The sequence below is a fragment of the Protopterus annectens genome, chromosome 11.part0, assembly GCF_019279795.1.
Source record: "Protopterus annectens isolate FY-2018-M chromosome 11.part0, PAN1.0, whole genome shotgun sequence".
In the NCBI taxonomy this organism is placed as follows: domain Eukaryota; kingdom Metazoa; phylum Chordata; order Ceratodontiformes; family Protopteridae; genus Protopterus; species Protopterus annectens.
In genome coordinates this window covers 423790531-423810067 of record NC_056745.1, presented here as the reverse complement: position 1 = coordinate 423810067, position 19537 = coordinate 423790531, and the positions used below count along the sequence as shown (strand labels likewise).

The following is a 19537-nucleotide window of genomic DNA, read 5'->3' as shown; positions in this document are numbered from 1 at the left end:
ATTTTTCAGCTCTTGAATGGAGAATAGCTTCTGAAGTGAAGGACAGCTACAAATCCTTTAGCTATGTTAGAAAACTAGAAAATACTCAACATTACTTTGAACTTTTTTCTCAATGGGCCCTCCACTCCAACACAGTGACATTGTTCATTACAAATTTCACCCAGATAACCTATTCGAACAACACTCATCCCAGAATTCCTTACACCTTCTAATATCACAAAAGGACATGTTCTTGAGGTATTGTCAAAGACCAAAAACACTTCCTCCATGGGTCGTGGCAGCACACCTGGATCCTTAATAAACAGCATCTAAACATGCTCTTGATGAACTACTCCTTAAACCTGGTGCACTGCTGTAGTGATGCCCTACTTCATTGATAGCCATACCACAGATCCTGGAAATTACAGACTAATCAGACTGATGAGTCTGATCTGTAAAGTTATGGAGCCATAACTGATCTCGTTAATTATACTGTTAAGAATGTCATTACTCTTAACCCACAACAATATGACTTTGTCAAAAGGAAAGCATGCCTGTTAAATCTCAAACATCTTTAGGAGGGTCTACAGAAATATCAGCAGTGGACAATCTGTTCATACAGCTTATCTAATGCTGGCCAAAACACTTAATACCATGCTTCATGCTGGAATTGTAAGGAAACTACTTACCTTAAGCATGGACCCTTATTTGCTAAGATGGAAAGTCTACTGGCAACTCTCATAATTTGTGTGGCATTCCCCCCAGGGGTATGTACTGGGTCCTCTACTGCTTACAATCTACTTCTCTGATCTCAAAACTGATAACCAGAACTTCTGTAGAGGACTGCAAACTGGGTGTAATTGTCAAAATCCCCTCTGATAGCTGTAACCTTCAAAAGGATATTAACCTAGTTAATATCTGGTGTATGGATAATGTACTAAAAATTGAACAGCAAAATGTGTAGCATTGTTTTCTTTAGAAAAAGCAGTAATCTACAACATACAGAATAAATGATACTCCCATACTAGACAAAAAGGTCACCAGACATCTGGATACTTGAGTCGATAGCTCCCTTCCCTCTCCTTTGTTCATCACATGGTAACTATAATCAGGAAAATCTACTTACCAGAGCTAATAAGTCAAAAGGTAGCTCATCTACAGTGCAATGAAGAAGTATTTGTCCCCTTCCTGATTTCTTATTTTTTTGCATGTTTGTCATGCTTAAATGTTTCATATCATCAAACAAATGTAAATATTAGACAAAGATAACCCAAGTAAACACAAAATGCAGTTTTTAAGTGATGATTTTATTTATTAAGGAAAAAAAAATATCCAAACCTACATGGTCCTATATGAAAAAGTAATTGCCCCCTAAATCTAATAACTGGTTGTGCCACCCTTAGCAGCAACAACTGCAATCAAGCATTTGCGATAACTGGCAATGAGTCTTTCACATCACTGTTGAGGAATTTTGGCCCACTCTTCTTTGCAAAATTCTTTTAATTCAGCCATATTGGAGAGTTTCCAAGCACGAACCACCTTTTTAAGGCCATGCCACAGCATCTCAATTGGATTCAAGTTCGGACTTTGACTAGGCCACTCCAAAACCTTCATTTTGTTTTTTTTTTTAAGCCATTCAGAGGTGGTCTTGCTGGTGTGTTTTGGATTATTGTCCTGCTGCAGAACCCAAGTGCGCTTCAGCTTGAGGTCACAAACTGATGGCCGGATATTCTCCTTCAGGATTTTTTGATACAGAGCAGAGTTCATGGTTCCATCAATCACAGCAAGTCGTCCAGGTCCAGAAGCAGCAACGCAGCCCCAGACCATCACACTACCACCACCATGTTTGACTGTTGGCATGATGTTCTTTTTTTGAAATGCTGTTTTACTTTCACGCCAGATGTAATGGGATGCACACCTCCCAAAAAGTTCAACTTTTGTTTCGTCTGTCCACAGAATATTTTCCCAAAAGTCTTGGGGATCATCAAGATGTTTTTCTGGCAAAAGTGAGATGAGCCTTTATGTTCTTTTTGGTCAGCAGTGGTTTTCACCTTGGAACTCTGCCATGCATGCCATTTTTGCCCAGTCTCTTTCTTATGGTTGAGTCATGAATACTGACCTTAACTGAGGAAGTGAGGCCTGCAGTTCTTTAGATGTAATTCTGGGTTCTTTTGTGACCACTTGAGTCGTCGCTGCGCTTTTGGGGTAATTTTTGTAGGCAGGCCACTCCTGGGAAGGTTCACCACTGTTCATTGTTTTCTCCATTTGTAGATAAGGGCTCTCATTGTGGTTCGCTGGAGTCCCAAAGCTTTAAAAATGGCTTTATAACCTTTTCCAGACTGATAGATGTCAATTACTTTGTTTCTCATCTCTTCCAGAATTTTTTTAGATCCCGGCATGATGTCTTCCTTTTTGTGATATTATGGCCCACTTCACTTTGTCTGACAGGTTCTGTTTAAGTGATCTCTTGATTCAACAGCTCTGGCAGTAATCAGGCCTGAGTATGGCTAGTGAAACTGAACTCAGGTTTCCCACAAATTTGATTAACCACAGTTACTTCATGATTTAACAAGGGGGGCAATTACTTTTTCACACAGGGCCATGTATGTTTGGATAGTTTTTTTCCCTTAATAAATAAAATCACCACTTAAAAACTGCATTTTGTGTTTACTTGGGTTATATTTGTCTAATGTTTAAATTTTTTTGATGATCTAAAACATTTAAGTGTGACAAACATGCAAAAAAATAAGAAATCAGGAAGGGGGCAAATACTTTTTCATTGCACTGTAGATTCAAAAATGTTATTATTCCCATTTATTCAGCACTGATCAGAGCAATTATTGAATACAGCACTCCCTTGGGATGTGCCTTACTTGACATAAACCTGAAAAGCTGCAGAGATTCGCAACTATAGATCTTTGGTCTTAATAGCCTTAATTACTTGGAGTGGGAGTCTGCATGTCCTCCCCGCAGTCGAGTGGAGTTAAAAAGACATGCGTAGAATGGGCATGCCTTCATTGAAGGTTGAGCATCGAGCTGGCACCTCGGCACCATGAAAATCTACTGCCAATCATTAGCGGACCGGAGTTCCGCTGTGGCGACCCCTAACCGGGAAAAGCCGAAAGAGGAAGAAGAACAACTTGGAGTGGCTGGAAATCCTGCCCCTGTACTAATGTCTTATAGACTCTTGAGGGGTGGTCTGTGCATCTTATTGAACCATTATAGAACTGGGGGTTCTTGACCTCTTATATCTCAGTAAGTCAAACAGTGTAGCTAGCTCTAGAACCAGACCAGACCAGAACCTTCAGCAGCAGATAAAGAGAATATGGTGGTACAAAATTTTCATCGTCCAGCAACTCCCCTTCTCTGGAATAAACTTTTTTTCTGCAGGTTAAGCAACGTGATTAAATATCTTCCTTAAAACTAAACCTGGAAGATTGGATGGGTACTTTCAAATTTTATCCAGGACATCATCACCTCTCCTTCCTTCAGATAGTAGGTAAAGCCTGAGGGTGGGTATTAGCATACATGGTCATTAGACTTAAATACCCTTGAAATGCCGATGAATAACAGGGCAGTCATGGCCAAGTCAATGGAAGGGGATGAAAAGGGAAAAGACCATCAGTGGACTACATTGTGGTGGAGTGGGGGTGCTCTTCTGAATGCCAAGCTCAGAAGGGTATGCCAAATACAGTTAACCTGATGTACTGGGTGCAGAGGTCAATGTTAATGGGTGCATGTTCCCTCCAAATTAATAATCATTGTCAGGTGAAGACGGGGGGGGGGGGGGGCTAGGGTCATTGCTACTTGTTACCAGTATGCATGTGGAGATTAGGGAGCTTCATGTGATATCCATTTCAGGATTCATAAATACAGAAGGTATAAAGGATCTGCACAATAAATTTTATAGTATATACATCAGACCTTCCACCAGCACTGGTCAGATCTAATAATTTAATACACCCACCTGTTACATACACTTACTTTGTATAACTGCACTGTAATGGAGACAAATGTAAGACGGCCATGTAAGAGGGAGGGGAGGGAAGGCATTCCAGCTGGTCTAAGAAGACTACAAGCTGGATTAAGCACACACTTAAAAACACAATTATTGTTTTGTAGGCACATTTCAGTTTTAGCTCATAAACCATTAGTCACAACTGGGGTTATCACCTGTCGTGATTTGAATAGCTGTTTCCCACAAAAAAAAGTCAAATGTTTTGATATTTTAGTACAAAAAAATATATAAATTGCCTCCAACTACTGCAGAAACTAAAACACTTTATTCATATCATCTTAACATGGTATAAAATAATAGACACAACTAAAATTCTATGGCAAGGAGGGACGGACTCAGAAAACTTTACTGCATCATGCTAACTGAATTTGTGAGATGTGTGGCCATACACAGGTTGTGCAGGATGCAGAAAACCAAGATACACAACATCATTAGCCTAAATAATATGATTGGCTGTGCTACATACTAATGATCATATGAAGAAACACTATGACAATAAGGCAAAACAAGAAGGCAGAATGATTCAGAAACTTTTAAATGCCTTTCAGTGAAGTTGCACCTCTGCAATATATTTGAACATGACCAAATGCCCATGTTCAGATGGAGTAAATTGTGGAATTATATTATGGGTTGCTGCTGCCTTAGCAAATGTGAATTTGCAGCTGCTGTGCCCAGGAGTGTGTGACATCATCACCAGATGTGCAGGATCATTTGACCATACTTAACATTTCATGTCCTCCAAGAAACCAACATTGTAGAGTGGCACCATGGTGATAGGGACACAGTCCAACAAACTGTGGAAATGTATCAGTCCCATCTGAATACCAAGTTATGTGTGGATTTATGTGTAATAGCTACAGGGACCTTTCAACAACATACTGGTGACACAGTGGGGGGTATATCTCAGGCCACTGCCTTGAGAATTCTCTTGATGCCATGTTTTGGTATGTGAGTATTTGTGGTTCCTACATACCACAGACGAGAGAGCCAACACCATGCAGGACTTCTGTGATAAAGACCATTTTCTTGAGGAAATGTGGGTCATAGACTGTACCTAAAATGAAACAAAGTCTTCACCTGGTGAACTGAGAAGGAGGTACAACAAACTCAAGGAGTATCACTCCAGCAACTGCCAGGTGGTCTATAATGCACACGGTATAATATATATTTATATATGTAATTGTACAGGTATAACGTGTGTACAGGTCACAATAGCGGTTTTCACAACTCTCACAAATGGCACACGTGACGAATACCAGTGGATTGCAAGGGGCAACTTTCCAAAAGGGTATCTTGATGGCAATACCAGACACCCATAAAAAATCCACACAATCAAACAGACCATGGCTGCAACTGTGCACTACTGCAAACCAGAAAAATTATTGAGATTGTGTTTGGGCTGCATAAAACTCGCATATGTTGTCTGGACTCATCTGGTACTGCCCCACAGCATGACACAGCCACGAGTCAAAATACTGACAGTGTGTGCAGTATTACACATAATTCTAGTTATTTACTTTTATTTTATATTTGTTGACCGGGATAGTCCGATTGGATACATGTCCATTTTCAGCAGACGCCCGGGGAGAAAAGCTCCAATTACACAGATAAAAAACATACATGCATGCCAAGCATATTACAAAGTCTGTAAGGTGATAGCAAGCAGTTACTGCAGGGTGGGCTCTCTCAGAGCCAGCTGTTTCAAGAACAACAGCCAGTGAAGGGTGAGTCAGATAAGAAGACAGACAAGGAGCCAGCATCAGGGAATGATCATGCCAGATGGAGGCTGGTGCAATATGAAGCGGCTCTAGCAAAGAAGAAACGGATTGCACAGAAGAAATGCTTACTACGTTGCAAAGCCAAGCATATATGCTACAGTAAAAATTATAGCTGGAGAACCAACACCAGGGTGTACTTACCAATGAATATGCTATTCACACTGTGCATCAGACACAGACAACCAAGTAATGATGTACAAAAGGCAGGGCAGTTAACATCATTTGCATAGATGGAAAAGGGAGTACACGAGTGCATGTCTTTCACAAGAAAGTGTGACAGGACAGTACGAATGCTGAGGAGTACAAAAAAGTGCTTTCATTTGAAGTGTCAGAGCTAGTATAGTAGTGTTCATGTCAAGAAGGGCCAAGGTCAGTGAACATGTGGGACAGTCTGGGGGCTGTGGTAGTGGTGTCTGTGTGGGTCTGCAGTGACACAGCCTCAACAGTCAGGGCAGTACTGCAGCTCGGCCTACTAGACAGGTCCAGGGCATGCATGGCAGAGGGTTCAGCATCCCATACACTCCCCCGCCCATGACAACTGGCTGTACCATGATCCCGACTAGTTACTGGTGTGCTGCATGATCTCAAGGTTTGTCTGTTAAAAGATGTGTCAGTATAACGGCAGCCACAACCATGGGGGGGTGACCTCTCCTGAGAGGAGACACCTCCACAGTAGATGCTGCTATAGAAGTGCTAGCACAGGAGAAACAGGATCTCATTCATCCATGGGTACACTGGCTAACATCTGCTGACATACTAGATGACCAACTGTGAGGGTAGCCCATTGCCCCTGGAAGGAAAGCCAGAGAAGACACTGAACATTCCAATGCCTGATTCAGTCGATACAAGGAATCACACATACGGGACTTGCACTCCTGTAAGTCAGCATGTACACCGCGGATCAGCATCATTATCTCTGCCATGGCTGTAGTGGCAATACCCTTTGGCTCCACAATGGCCTTGTACATTCACTGGGTTGTGGCCACTGACAGACCAATCTCAAGGGACAGCAGTAACCATCTCTCTCCAGTCAGCACCATTACCAAACTCTGTGTAGTCTTCTCTGCTTGTGAATGTGAGAGGCACATTCAGCCATCTGTTTACGGGAGACCAACACACTTCCCTGATAGAGTCCCCATCAATCTGTCCTCTATCTGATGTTTGGTTATCCTGTATACAGACTGTGTCCATAGCCTAGGTTGGGGTTGGGAGGGTTGCCCTTTCTGTGTCAGACACGCACACTCTACCCCCAGACTGGGCCAGCTCACCCTCTCCATCATTATCACAGACTACAGATCCTACAACATTAGATTTGGGTGGTTTTGCAGTGCTGCTGCTGGATAAAGAATCACCTGTGAATACATTAAGGCACAAACTATCAAGCATAAGTATGACACAACACCACAACTACACAAACAATGGATATGTTTACAGCTATAAACATGATAACAGTTAATACCCATGCCCATATCTCGTACAAATGGTTGTGGCCACTGAATCCCCGATATATCTGTATACCACAAGTTAGACAAACTTAATGAAGTTTTATGGTGACTAAAAGGTAAACAGAACTTGCAGGTATTAATAGAGTGAAATAGGGCTACGTACTTGGGGCATTTGCAGTGTACAGTCTTGTGACCCATGTAGCTCTGCAACAACATCCAGCACTGCACTATGGGACTCTGTGGACGTAATGTTGCCTTTAAGAAAGGTCAGGGACTCTTTCATCTCCATAGCAGGCAGTTAACTAGACAGCCCACAACCTGCTGCACTACACTCCCATGCCATGGCTTCTGCTCTGTGGGTGGTACCATAGATGATATCTGTGGTGGACCATTTCATACCCATGGCCCTTCCCACCTGACCACATTCACACTGTTGGAATTGTCAGCACTGGCACAGTCACAGTAGGACTGGTCAGCTGCATGACTGTCACAAAGCTGTCTGCCACAGAGATGGACAGCTTAGGAGTACCACCTCATTCATGGCATCAGAGAAATTTGAGCTCATGAGTACATGTTAAATGCCCAGTAGATGCAGTATTTTTTAGGCATTCCTTTGTTGGTAACGAAAACCGTGAAATTCATTTAGCTTTTTCCTGCATGGGCCTAACAAATCCTAACACTACTACTATTCTCGTAGGCCCCAAATGATGCTGTATGTGTGTGTGTGACAGATATATGTATCCACACTAAGTAAATGTTAAACATCTAGGTTTGCTGACTATATATCCTCCACAAAATAATCACAAAAGTGCAGATGACCAAGGACAGCCTCAAATTCTTTTCCGGTATATTTTGTCTTGCTCGCCTTGAGGCTAGAGGGAAATTTTGAATAGGTTTTTTTGGCTAGGTGTGAAATGCTCTGCAGGTCGATTGCCTAGGACTTACCTAAAAACTTTTAAGGATGCATGATCATTACACTAGCACTGTTACAAATATTATGACTAATGAAATATATGCAAGGCATACAACACTAAAACAGTGTTGAAACCTTCTCTGAAAATGAGCTCAGGGATGTGTCTCCTAACAAGCTTATCAATCCAATAGGTGGAGAGCTGCTATACCCTGGCAATCTCCCCCTCAATAAACTTTAGCCAACATATTTAAAATTACTGACAAACTGACATCCCCTATAGGCAGCAGGTTTAAGAGCAAGTAAAAGCATTTGTAATACAAATTAATGGATTTGTACAAAGTAGCACTTACCTTATACAAGCATATATTAGGCTAAAGAAAGTCTGTAAAAATCACTCGACAGGAATCAAGCTCTTACAGCAGTGTCTTCTTCCACAACATGATGAAGTTCTGTGCTTCTCATAATACTTGTATAATGTATATTCATTTATTTGAGCACAATGATTATGCTAATTAGTTCTCAGATCATTCTTGTTTTGGAATCACTCAACAAGCACACATGATAAACTGTGCAAAATTCTACTTGATGCAGTGCACATACCTAGGTCCCTGTGTGCAGCACTTCATACATACTGTCAAGTCTATGCTTTTGGAGATGGGGTGAAGCGTCAGTCCATATTTAATCAACTGGAGTGGGAGTTGTTGGAGAGCATGTTGCTTGAAGGGCAGACGGGGGAATTGAGGACTGCCATATTTCACACTGAAACAGACATTCAGAACCATAATAACAGAGCATTGATACTTTCTGAGGTTCTAACCCATTACGCAAACAAGATGTCTGTTGTTGCACAGCAGATAGGACACACAAGACCTGACTTGGGTGCCAATTGTCTTGCCATCCCTCCCCCCTGAGATTCTTTAAGGTGAGACATCAAGGCTAGAGAAGTAGAGGGCAGTGCTCCAGTCCTTTTAGAGCATACAGGTGATGTGAGGACAAAACAAAAATATTTCTTTATCATCTCCATAATGGTGACAGCCACTGGGTTATGGAGGAGGGCTATAAAGGGTCTCAGTATAAGGCTGAAGCCTGGAATAGTCTAACCCAGGCTGTCACCCATGCAACTGGCATCCCACACACTGCAGAACAGTGCCATCACCATTACAGTGACATAAGGCTTCTCAAAACCTTGGCTTCCTTGGTTAGTGGGAGGATGAAGTTAAACAGCAGGCACCATTTGCATAAGTATAACATAGATTATGTACACATTTAAACTAGCACAGCATGCCATCCACAAATATCATATAGTGCTCCCTTTGTGCCTGAAGATATCAAAGTATATAGGGAGCTGCACAGAAGACTGGAGCTCCTTGGAGAGCTCTGTGGTGGGTATACCTACTTCATAATGCCTTAGTTTTAATATTAACTGTAATAGGTATTCATTCAAAAAATACATGACATTCATACTTTAGTGTCATTTCTGACATTACTGCCACAGCTCAAATGTAGCAATATGCCAGTTCAGTGTTATAGGTTCATAGGTTCATACTAGGCTATCTGCCCTAGGGCATTTATAAGCCTAGCCAGAGTGTGTTTGGCTTTCGCCACCCATTTTAAATTAATTTTGCTATGCCCTTTTTCAAGGTTAGTATACTGTGCTTCTGTCTAACAGTGACACAGAAGTGATACCTGGGGTAAACCTACGATCTCCCATCCACTCATCAAGATTCCTCTTGAAGAGAGTCAATGAGGGACTCTGCCTAACCTGGACTGGGATTCTATTCCAGAGTGAAGGGAGCCTCTGGGTTATGAATCTGTCCCTCCAGCATGTCCTATTCATTTCATTGCTGAGGTTCAAGTCTCTCGAGCGCGTAGCTCGATGGGATTTAGATTTTCTGAGGTGCAGCATGTCCATTAATTCCGGGTTGGACATGGCTTTATACGTCAGGCACAGATCGCCTCTGAGCAGGCGGTATGCCACTGAGTAGAGCTGGAGTTTCTTTAACCGGGCAGCATATGCCATCTGTTTGAGCCCTTTGATCCTCTTGGTGAGGTACTTTTGGGGTCTTTCCAGTTGCTGCAGGCGTCTGGTAAGGTACATCCCAAAAGGGGCATTGTACTCAATTATGGACCTGATGAGGGATGAGTAAAGAGGCACGATGACCTCCCCTGATCTAGATGTGAATCCCTTCATGATTAGGTGGGCTATATAAAATGTTTTTCTAACCACTTTGACCACGTGGTTGTCAAATGAGAGATTGCTATCAACTTGGGTCCCTAATTACTTCTTCTGTACTTAATGGATTACCACCTATGTGGTACTTTGTGGGCACTTTGTTTTTGCCAAAGAGGATGACTATACACTTTTTGGCGTTTAGCTTAAGGCCATGGCTCTGGCACCAGTTGTCTGTTTCTATGAGGCCCTTTTGGAGGATGCTTGTGTCGGCTGGAGAGTCGATTATGGCGCCCAGTTTTCAGTCATCTGCAAACTTGGTCAGCCACAGTCCTTCCGTGTTGGCCTGTACCTCCGAGAAATATATACTGAACAAGAGAGGTCCCAGGACTGAGCCTTGTGGGATGCCACTTGTAACTGGTTTGGAGTCTGACATGGCTCCAGCAATTCTAACCATGTGGGTTCTGTCCTTGAGCCAGTTTGCAACCCATCTAGTGACATAGGGGTTTATATTTAAGCTGGTGAGCTTATCTATAATGCCCGAGTGGGGTATTGTATCGAAGGCTTTTGCGAGGTCCAGGTAGGCTGTGTGGACCATCTTCCCCTCGTCAATGGCCTTGGTGACTGTTTCAAAGAAATTAACCAGGTTTAAGAGGCAGGATCTGCACTTAAAGCCGAACTGGGTAGGATCCATTGTCTGTAGGTCCCCAATATCTTTATTTATGAGGTCCATGATGATCCTTTCCATTGCTTTGCAGACCAAGTTAGTCAGGCTTATGGGGCGATAGTTTCCAGGATCCGTTGAGGAATCACCTTTGTGGAGAGGGACCACTGTTGCTGTACGCCACTCTTTGGGTACATATCCTGTAGTAAGGCTGAGATTGAACAGTAGTTTTATGTTTGGGTTTAGCTCTTCTTGGAGTTCACGTAGGACGCAGCCCGGGACACCATCTGGTCCCATTGATGCTGTGTTTTTTGCTTTGGAGAGGGCAGCTCTTACCTGAGCATCTGAGATGTCAGGGGGGCAGCACTCTGCTGGGATAGATATTTGCCCTTTTGGTGGGGAGGGGAGGGAGAAGTTTGCGCTGAACCTGTCAGCTAGGATGTTGGCAATGTCTGTAGGTTTAGTGTATTTTTTGTCATTTTGGACTAATTCTGAGCATATCTGGGAATTCACACCCAGGTTCCTAACATAACTAAAGAAAGCCTTGTGATTATCCTCAGTGTCCTGTGCAATTTTTCTCTCGAAGCTGGCCTTAGACGATTTTATGAGTGCCCGTAGTTTTTTGCTAATACTGATCAGAGATGCCTTCCCTTTTTGGGATTTTGCTCTATCATGTAGTAGCTTCCTCCTTCTATTGTATAGTTTGTTTATGGCTGGGGTCCACCAGACAGGACGTCTGCCTTTGGAGGATTGGGTCTTGGTTTTATTTGGGATTGCATGATCCATGCATTCCTGAAGGTGTTCATAGAATGCGTTTATAAAGGATTCTGCGGTCTGGGCTGTATTTTCCACAGGCCCGGGGGTTTTGAAGGATTCCACCTCGGTTTTAAGGAGTGTGAAATTTGCTTTAGAGAAGTTTTTCACTGTGGTTTTCAGGGCAGGGGTGGAGTCGGGATGTGAATATCCAGTGAGATTAGTTTATGGTCTGATCTTACCAGTGGGGGATACATTTCTGGTCTGGAGCATAGAGTCCCCATGTTGGTGATGATCAGGTCCAGTATGTTTTTCCCTCTTGTGGGAGTGGTAACAAGTTGTTCCATAGCATTTGAGTTTATAAATTCTAGGAACCTTTGGGATAGGGTGTTGGAGCTAGAGTAATGCTCCCAGTCTATGTTTGGGTAGATGAAGTCGCCCAATATAATGGTGTTTGGAGAGACCTTCATATTTTCCAGTGTTCTCAGGAAGGCGAATGGGGTTCCTGGGTTTGGGAGGGTGGTCTATAGCAGGCTATAAACTGGAAGACAGTTTTACCCACTGTTAGCTGCACATGGATGGTCCCTGATGCTTCGTGCTGTGCCACCAACCTGGAGGTGTGGGTATCTTTGACGAATATTGATACTCCCCCTCCTTTTGTGGTTCGGTCCAGGTTTTGGGGCCGAAAAGCATGGTATGAGGTATAACCTGGTAGTGCTGGGGTGCTCTCAGGAGCCTTGAACCAGGTTTCTATTACTGCACAGATATCGATGTTCTCCATGCTAAGGAGAGTTTCAAGTGCATGCATCTTGAGGTTTAGACTTCTGGCGTTGAGTAGCATTACTCTTAGTTTCTTATCCCTTGTGATACCTATGGAGGTGGGTTTGTCTTTTGAGCCTTGCCTAAAAAAGGCACTATGGGGGTAGCAAGAGCCTTTGCCAATACCCGAAAGCCCAGGGGTGACATGTGCAAGCTGTCCCTAGCGAAGCATTGTGGCTTGTCGAGCATGTCATCCCAGGCTGACAGGCATTTGATCCCCTTTGAATTACACCAATACTTATGCCAACTGTTGAAATTGATCATCTTGTCTTCATATTGTGGCATCATTCTTGGTGAGGGTAAGATGCTACTCAAGGTCAGGGTCATACCGGCCTGGGCTACATGCTCAGAGAGCTCCTCTATGTCTCTTTTCATGTAGCCCAGGGAAGTACATCTCAGGTCATTCACACCAGCATGGACAATGACTGAGTCATATTTGTACTTGCCTTGGAGTGACCTGAGTGCTTGTGTTATGTGGCGGATCCTAGCGCCCGACAGGCAGCTCACCGTGACCTTCTCCTTGTTCAGCCTGGTGAGCGGGACATCAGTGTGCCACATCAGTGTGCCTGACGATAGACACCTATTACAAGTGTATCAGGTGTGTTGTTTAGCCTTAAGGGCTGTGACTGTTCGGCACACTGGCTTTGTGAGCTATGTGTTGCACGTGTTTTGTTTTGGGGTAGCGGTTGCTTGGTGTTTGTGCTTGCTTTCCCTTTTATAGGTGCAGACATGGTTCACAATGTTAAGGCTTTGTCCTGACAGTATAAGGATATCTGTGGGTTCACCCCCCCCCAGCTGTGTCAACATGAAAAATATTTAACATTTATTCTTAGGTTCATAGGTTCATAGATTAGTACTAGGCCCTGGCCTCTGCGAGCCATTTTAAGCCTAGCCATTTATCCCCTGTGAGACTCAAACCCTGTACCTTGTGTTTGTAAGGCAAACACCTTAACCATTAGGCCACCCTCCCAACCCCTCTGTCTATTTAGTACAACTGCAGGATTTCATAATGCAAATCTGTAAGATCATTGTTACTAGGCGAAAGAATATGTTTAAATATAAAAAAGATAATTTGTTTCCTTTAAATATCACCTGTGAATGAAATATGTCTGAGCAGTCTCTCTCTCTGCATATGAATGTTAGTCCCAGACATCAAAATACTCCATTTCTGACTACAGACATCTGTTTGCATGTCTAAGCTCAATGGTTTAATTCTTTATCTGTAAGACTGCATGCGATGATGGCTGTTGGTTTAATGCCCCTTCATTTATATCTACTAACAGGCTTGTTCAATTATTGAATTTTAGTTTGGCCCAACATGAATATTCTGTTTAATTGCGTCAGTCTCGACACAGTAAGAACTTCAGTTTTTCATTGTATTTGTAGTTCCTCACTCCCACCCCTTTGTTGCCATATATTTTTGCTACTTCTCTCCATTTCTTTTGCTACTTCATGCAGCAGCTTAACAACCTGCACTCATCCCACCGCCAAGGCCTAATGTCTCCCTATGGGTGGCTGCAGCAGTGCCACCACCATCAGCAACACAAGAAGAACCCAGCATATAGGAGTTCCAGCCTGCCACACTTAGCTCCACACCTCCTGCCCTACCTTCACCATATGCTGACACACTTGTATCCAGTGACAGCAGTACAAATGGAGGAAATGCCTTTGTCACCCATCGGCATTGCAGAGGATATTATGCCAAAGAGGTCAGGTGCCTGAATTGACCAAGGGGAGAACCTTCTCCAGACTTGATTAGTTGCATTATTTGTCACCCATTGGCACTGCAAAGGATATTATGCCAAAGAGGTCAAATGCCTGAATTGACCAAAAGGAGAGCCTTCTCCACCAACTTGTTTAGTTGCATCCCTGTCCAGCACTGGCTCCACCATCTGACCCAGAAATCAATGATGCCAGTGCCCATGGTGGTGAGTTATCTCACACTGGATCTCAGCTGACAGAAACTGCAACTGTGAACAACCAATCATAAACTCCAACCTAGTGCTCCCCTCCATTTTGTATCCATGCCAACTTGTTACCTGTTCAGTCCTCCCCCTGTTTTCCCTCTATTTGTCTGATGTCTCCTTCACCAGTGTTCACTCTCCCTTAGGGTGTTTTTACACACCCTGTCAGTCTTCCCCTGCTGCCTAACCTAACCCCTAATCTTCCTCTTACTTCCCCTAATGCCTTCTCCAACTTACCCTTCAAAAATATGAAATAGGCACCAGTCCCACAAAAACAAAAAGTACTTCCCTCCTTCCCCATTTCCATCCTGCTCATTCCTTATTTACACACCTTTTCTTCTACTCTCTGCTTGCTTCCCCTTTTCATCTCTTTCCTACACTCCACTTTCTAACCTATCATCTAGTCCAAAACTAGATAAACACACCACACACATGCCCATATAGGACTTCCAAATCACTTATCTTTTTGGGGTCATTCTGTGAACAATGAATTGGGACAAGTACCGTTGATGCCCATATTCAACACACAAGGAATGGTGGTGTTCATTGTATAGCCATAATAATATCTAATCACCGTTCTGTGCTAAGTATATTGGACTTGACTGCCTTTGGATGCACAAATGAGTTGACAATCATTGCCCAACAGTGTGCAAATATGAAAAGGTAAAGTATTTTGTCTGACTGCTTCAACAGCTCAACTTGGAAATTAAAATTAAGAGATTTGTACAGTGTTAGTGAACAGAGTGGAGAAGTTCATATCCCCTCAAGGCTGCATACTTTTTCTAGACTTTTCTTTTTCAATTCTGTAAATGTGTAACAATCAACTGCTATGTGCTTCACTGACAGCTTCAATGACAGCTTCTGTGGCTCAGCTTATAACAGTGATTAAACTCTGCCAATATTATAAACAATTTTCAGCCAATACATTACTGTGCTTTTACATTTCTTTTTTTTTTCCTTTCAAGTACCTCAAGTTTGCTAAGTGTGTATGTTTCATGCCCTTTTCTCCACTGTCTTCTTCATACATGGATTTGTCACCCCCTTACTTTGTAGCCTTGAATCCATTATATGCACTTTTCTGTGTCCCTACATACTTCTGCCTGCATCCTTCCATAACAAATTTCTCTGTACAGTATCCCTGAGTTACAAAAATAGATTAGCACAGAAGCACTATCAGCTGTGAGCATGGTTTCGTACTGATGACCCTAGAGGCTTTTGCTCACTCAGTGTCTACTCCAGCAGCTTGTACATTACTGCAGCTGCAAGTTGATCCAACATAATCTTCCCAGGGTCCCTACTGTGTCTGTGGAAAGCTTCTCATTGCTCACATTTGCGTAGAAGCAAATTATTTCTGAAGTAAAAGACAGTACTAAAAGGCTCTGGCTGGCTAAGTTTGCAGATGACTGCAAGCTAGGAACAGTGATTGATACACAAATGACAGCCATTCTGCAAGGAAGGTTTGTCCCAAATAAATACCTAGTGCCAAAATCATGGACTGAAACTAAATGCCAAAAAATGCATTACATTATCCTTTGTGAAGTCATCTACCTCACTGAACTACGACATTGACAATACATTCCTAAGAGTTAACCCAGTTGTTCAGGATTTGGGAACCTATGTAGACAGTGACCTAACTTTTGACCAACATATGTCCATTGTTGTAAGAAAGTCCTATATTACACACCTTATAAATAAAGACATTGTGTCTAGATCTAGTGATATTAGTCTCTCTTTACTCAGCCCTCATTTAGCCAGTCATTGAATAGAACACCCCCTTTTTGCTGAATCTGTCCAGACATATGCAACAACTGGAACGCCGATAGAGATACCTTACTAAAAGAATACAAGGCCTAAACAAAATGACCTATATGAACTGACTCAAAGCCCTGTCACTATACTCAATATCCTACAGACCGGTAAGAGGTGACCTGTGACTGGCACACAAGGCAAGCCATTACTGATGGATTTGCTGCACATCAGCAAGTCAAATGGCATCAGAAATACTCGGTCTTGTAATCTAAACCTCTTATGCAACACCAACAGAACAAACAAGAGGGACAGGTATATCTCACAGAGGATACTGCTGTTCTAGAACAGACTCCCCATCCACATAAAGCAAAGTTCGTCAATGTCCATATTCAAGTGCAATTTAGATCAATAGACGAGAAACAGAAAATTTACTCCATGAGTGCCATCTGTACTACTAATGGACAGAGGGGCTCCTAAATGCATTAGCCCATGCATGGGTCCCCTCAAATTATCAATGGTACGATAACCAGTTATTTTCATTAGGTGTAATATACAATTATGAATCATGGGATTGGTAAGGCCAATCAAAAAACAAATGGGATAGTTTATTTCGAGCACAAAAAGGGAAATTGGCCAAACTTAAAATGACCCAACAAGGACAGCTAGCCTGATAATTATTAACCTATTATTAATGAGCCTCACCAATGATTTACCAGCAAAACACAAATTTTATGAGGAACAGACCAAAAATAAGAAGTAAAAATCTGGACATTCTGCAAAATTCTGGACAATATGGAGGTGCGCAATTCCAGCTAATACACTTGCAAGATACCTTTTCATGTATTACTGCATCTCTGCCCACCCAAGTTGCCAGCAATTAAGGTAGAAAACCTTAAAAACACTCCATAAGAGAAAAAGAGCATATCACAGGCTGCTTCACCCACCCACATCACATGAGGTTTGGAATGACAGCATGTGTGATGTCATACCTTGCTTCTGCACTATGAGCCAGCTGTACCACAAACTGTAATCACTAAAAGCTATCGATTGTATTCTCATGCTGTTTAGATTACCACAACCGTGATTTCTACATTTGCTTCTACACTGTGAGCCGGCTAGACCACAAGTTGCATCCACCAAACTACCACAGCTCTCAACCTTCCATCTCCAAAATGAGGAACACTAGCCCTCATAATGTGGAACAAATGGGCAAAATGTGGAACACATACTAATGGCTTACTGACAACTTTAACTAGGAAGGCCATAGGATGGTTAAAATATGCTGGTTTTACTTATAAAGAAGATCTTTTTAAAGAATTAATATGATTAATTTCTATTTACCATGGATTTCACTTTAAAAAATTCCTAACACTGAATGTGTGACAGAGTCTTTCGATGTGGAACTTTGAGGAACATGAACTTATTAAGACCCCAAATGAGGTACGTTCCTCGTAATGAGGTACACTTGAGAGGTATGCAAACTACTGTATTGAATTTGGCTGTATTCTCTGGCAGTTATAAAAATGTTCAGAGTAAAATTAAATTTCGACTGGAACATCAGACATTCAACGCTTTTAAAGAGATAATGCGGAAGCAAAATGTGTGCTTATTTAAAAGGGAAGAAAAGCACTTACTGCCAGTGAATCCCCCCATGCATAATCTCTTGAACATTTCAACCCGGTATCAAGGGTAAAAGGAATACGTACTACCAATATAGACTGGCCAATCAATTACCTTGTTTTGGGGAAGTTTACAACAAACGGATCCCAACAAAATCTACCCCCCCCCCCCCCAAAATAAATAAATAAATGAACCGTCTGTCGGAATCGAGCCCTGAATATAAAATTACCATAGCTGATTGGTTCTTTCCGTTTGCGTACTAATAAAAAGTCATAGCTTCTATCTCTTAACGTCCTGTAAGTAAGTATGCAAGCTAGAAACTGGTTTAGAATATAGAACTTGACACAATCCCAAAATACATTGGGTTTCTCACCTGTTGAAGTACGGCCCCCACACCTTCACGAAGCTCTTGGTTTTGCAAAGACAAGCCTTGGTTTCTACTACTAAGTTCCTGGACTTGATCGGAAAGAGTTTGAAGATACCAAGCTGTCCCACCAAAAGCTCCAATAACCAAAAAGTAGAAAATGCCAGTACAGATGGGCCCTATCAATCCCCCTCCCGGTTGGGGACTGCCACCTTTGGGGGGCTTCTTTGCCACGTCATACAAATTGGAGTTTCTGTCAGCCGAGGCATGCTTGTTCCTGTGCTTTACTGAAGACATTGCGTACTACACTGTCTACGATGAATGAAGAAAATCACTCTGCTGTATACTTAAATTGAATGGCAGGAACCCAAGGAGGGGACCAAAGAGAGACTGGAGAATGAGCTGATGTGTTTCGTCCCTCCCCCAGCCACTACCACGTTTTCACTTTTTCAGCAGTTAGTCTGAGAAAGGGACAGTGGTGTGTGGATTCCTCATAGGGTAATATTTTTAGAATACAGTACGTAAAATGTAGTCGTGTTATATCCATCGTCATTTTAGGAGTTTTTATTGGTCTTGAAATAAAGTCTCACTTTCTTGAAATTGACTGTTTATTTTTGTTAACTGGGATAGAACACCGATAGACAGCATCGGGCCTTTTTCAGTTCTACCGAGGTATAAGATGTTAAAAGGGTGCTGCTGGAAAATAATACAAAACGATAAATGGCTCTTTACAAGCAGCATCTTTTAAATTAAAGGTTGCAGGGCCAGCCACGCGGCGGTGAGAACACGGACTTTTATGTGATTGTCACTTTAATGTTACACCCCTTAGCCCCGTGTAGAAAGTGGGACTGATGCCGATAGTAGACAACATAGATCTAAGTTAAGTTTTAGTGCTCAAATGTTTTAATAACTATGTTAGATAAACTGTTTTGTAGTTAACACACACTGAACGTCACAGTTTCTTAAGATGCCTTAAGTGGGCTTCACGAAGTCCTTATTTTAGGACGATTGTCTCACCAAAAGCACTTTTAGTAACCCCTTTGATAACTAAACTACTAATAAAACATGCAGTAGGGATTACGGGCGTACGTAAAGTCGTGTGCTGTGATTACTTTACGGCTTAACTTAATCTTTTTCTCAGGTCAGTGTCTGGAACTATGTATGTGTGAGGGAGGAAAACAAGTGATCAAACTTGAAACATAGAATACACAATAAAACCAATGCGGCGACATTTATACTGTGTGTGCGTTATAAAACAGATCCTTATAATTTACCGAATTAAATCTTAATAATGTATTGGA

General features: G+C 42.2%; 1 protein-coding gene across 1 annotated transcript in view; it reads right to left on the bottom strand.

Moving 5' to 3' along the window:
* Positions 1–18533, bottom strand: part of CKAP4 (cytoskeleton associated protein 4) — a 93406-nt gene extending 74873 nt beyond the window's left edge. Inside the window, exon 1 of the mRNA XM_044087917.1 lies at positions 18246–18533. Coding sequence (XP_043943852.1) covers positions 18246–18533 — 288 coding nt within the window. The remainder of the gene's footprint in view (positions 1–18245) is intronic.
* Between the last annotated feature and the right edge of the window lie 1004 nt (positions 18534–19537).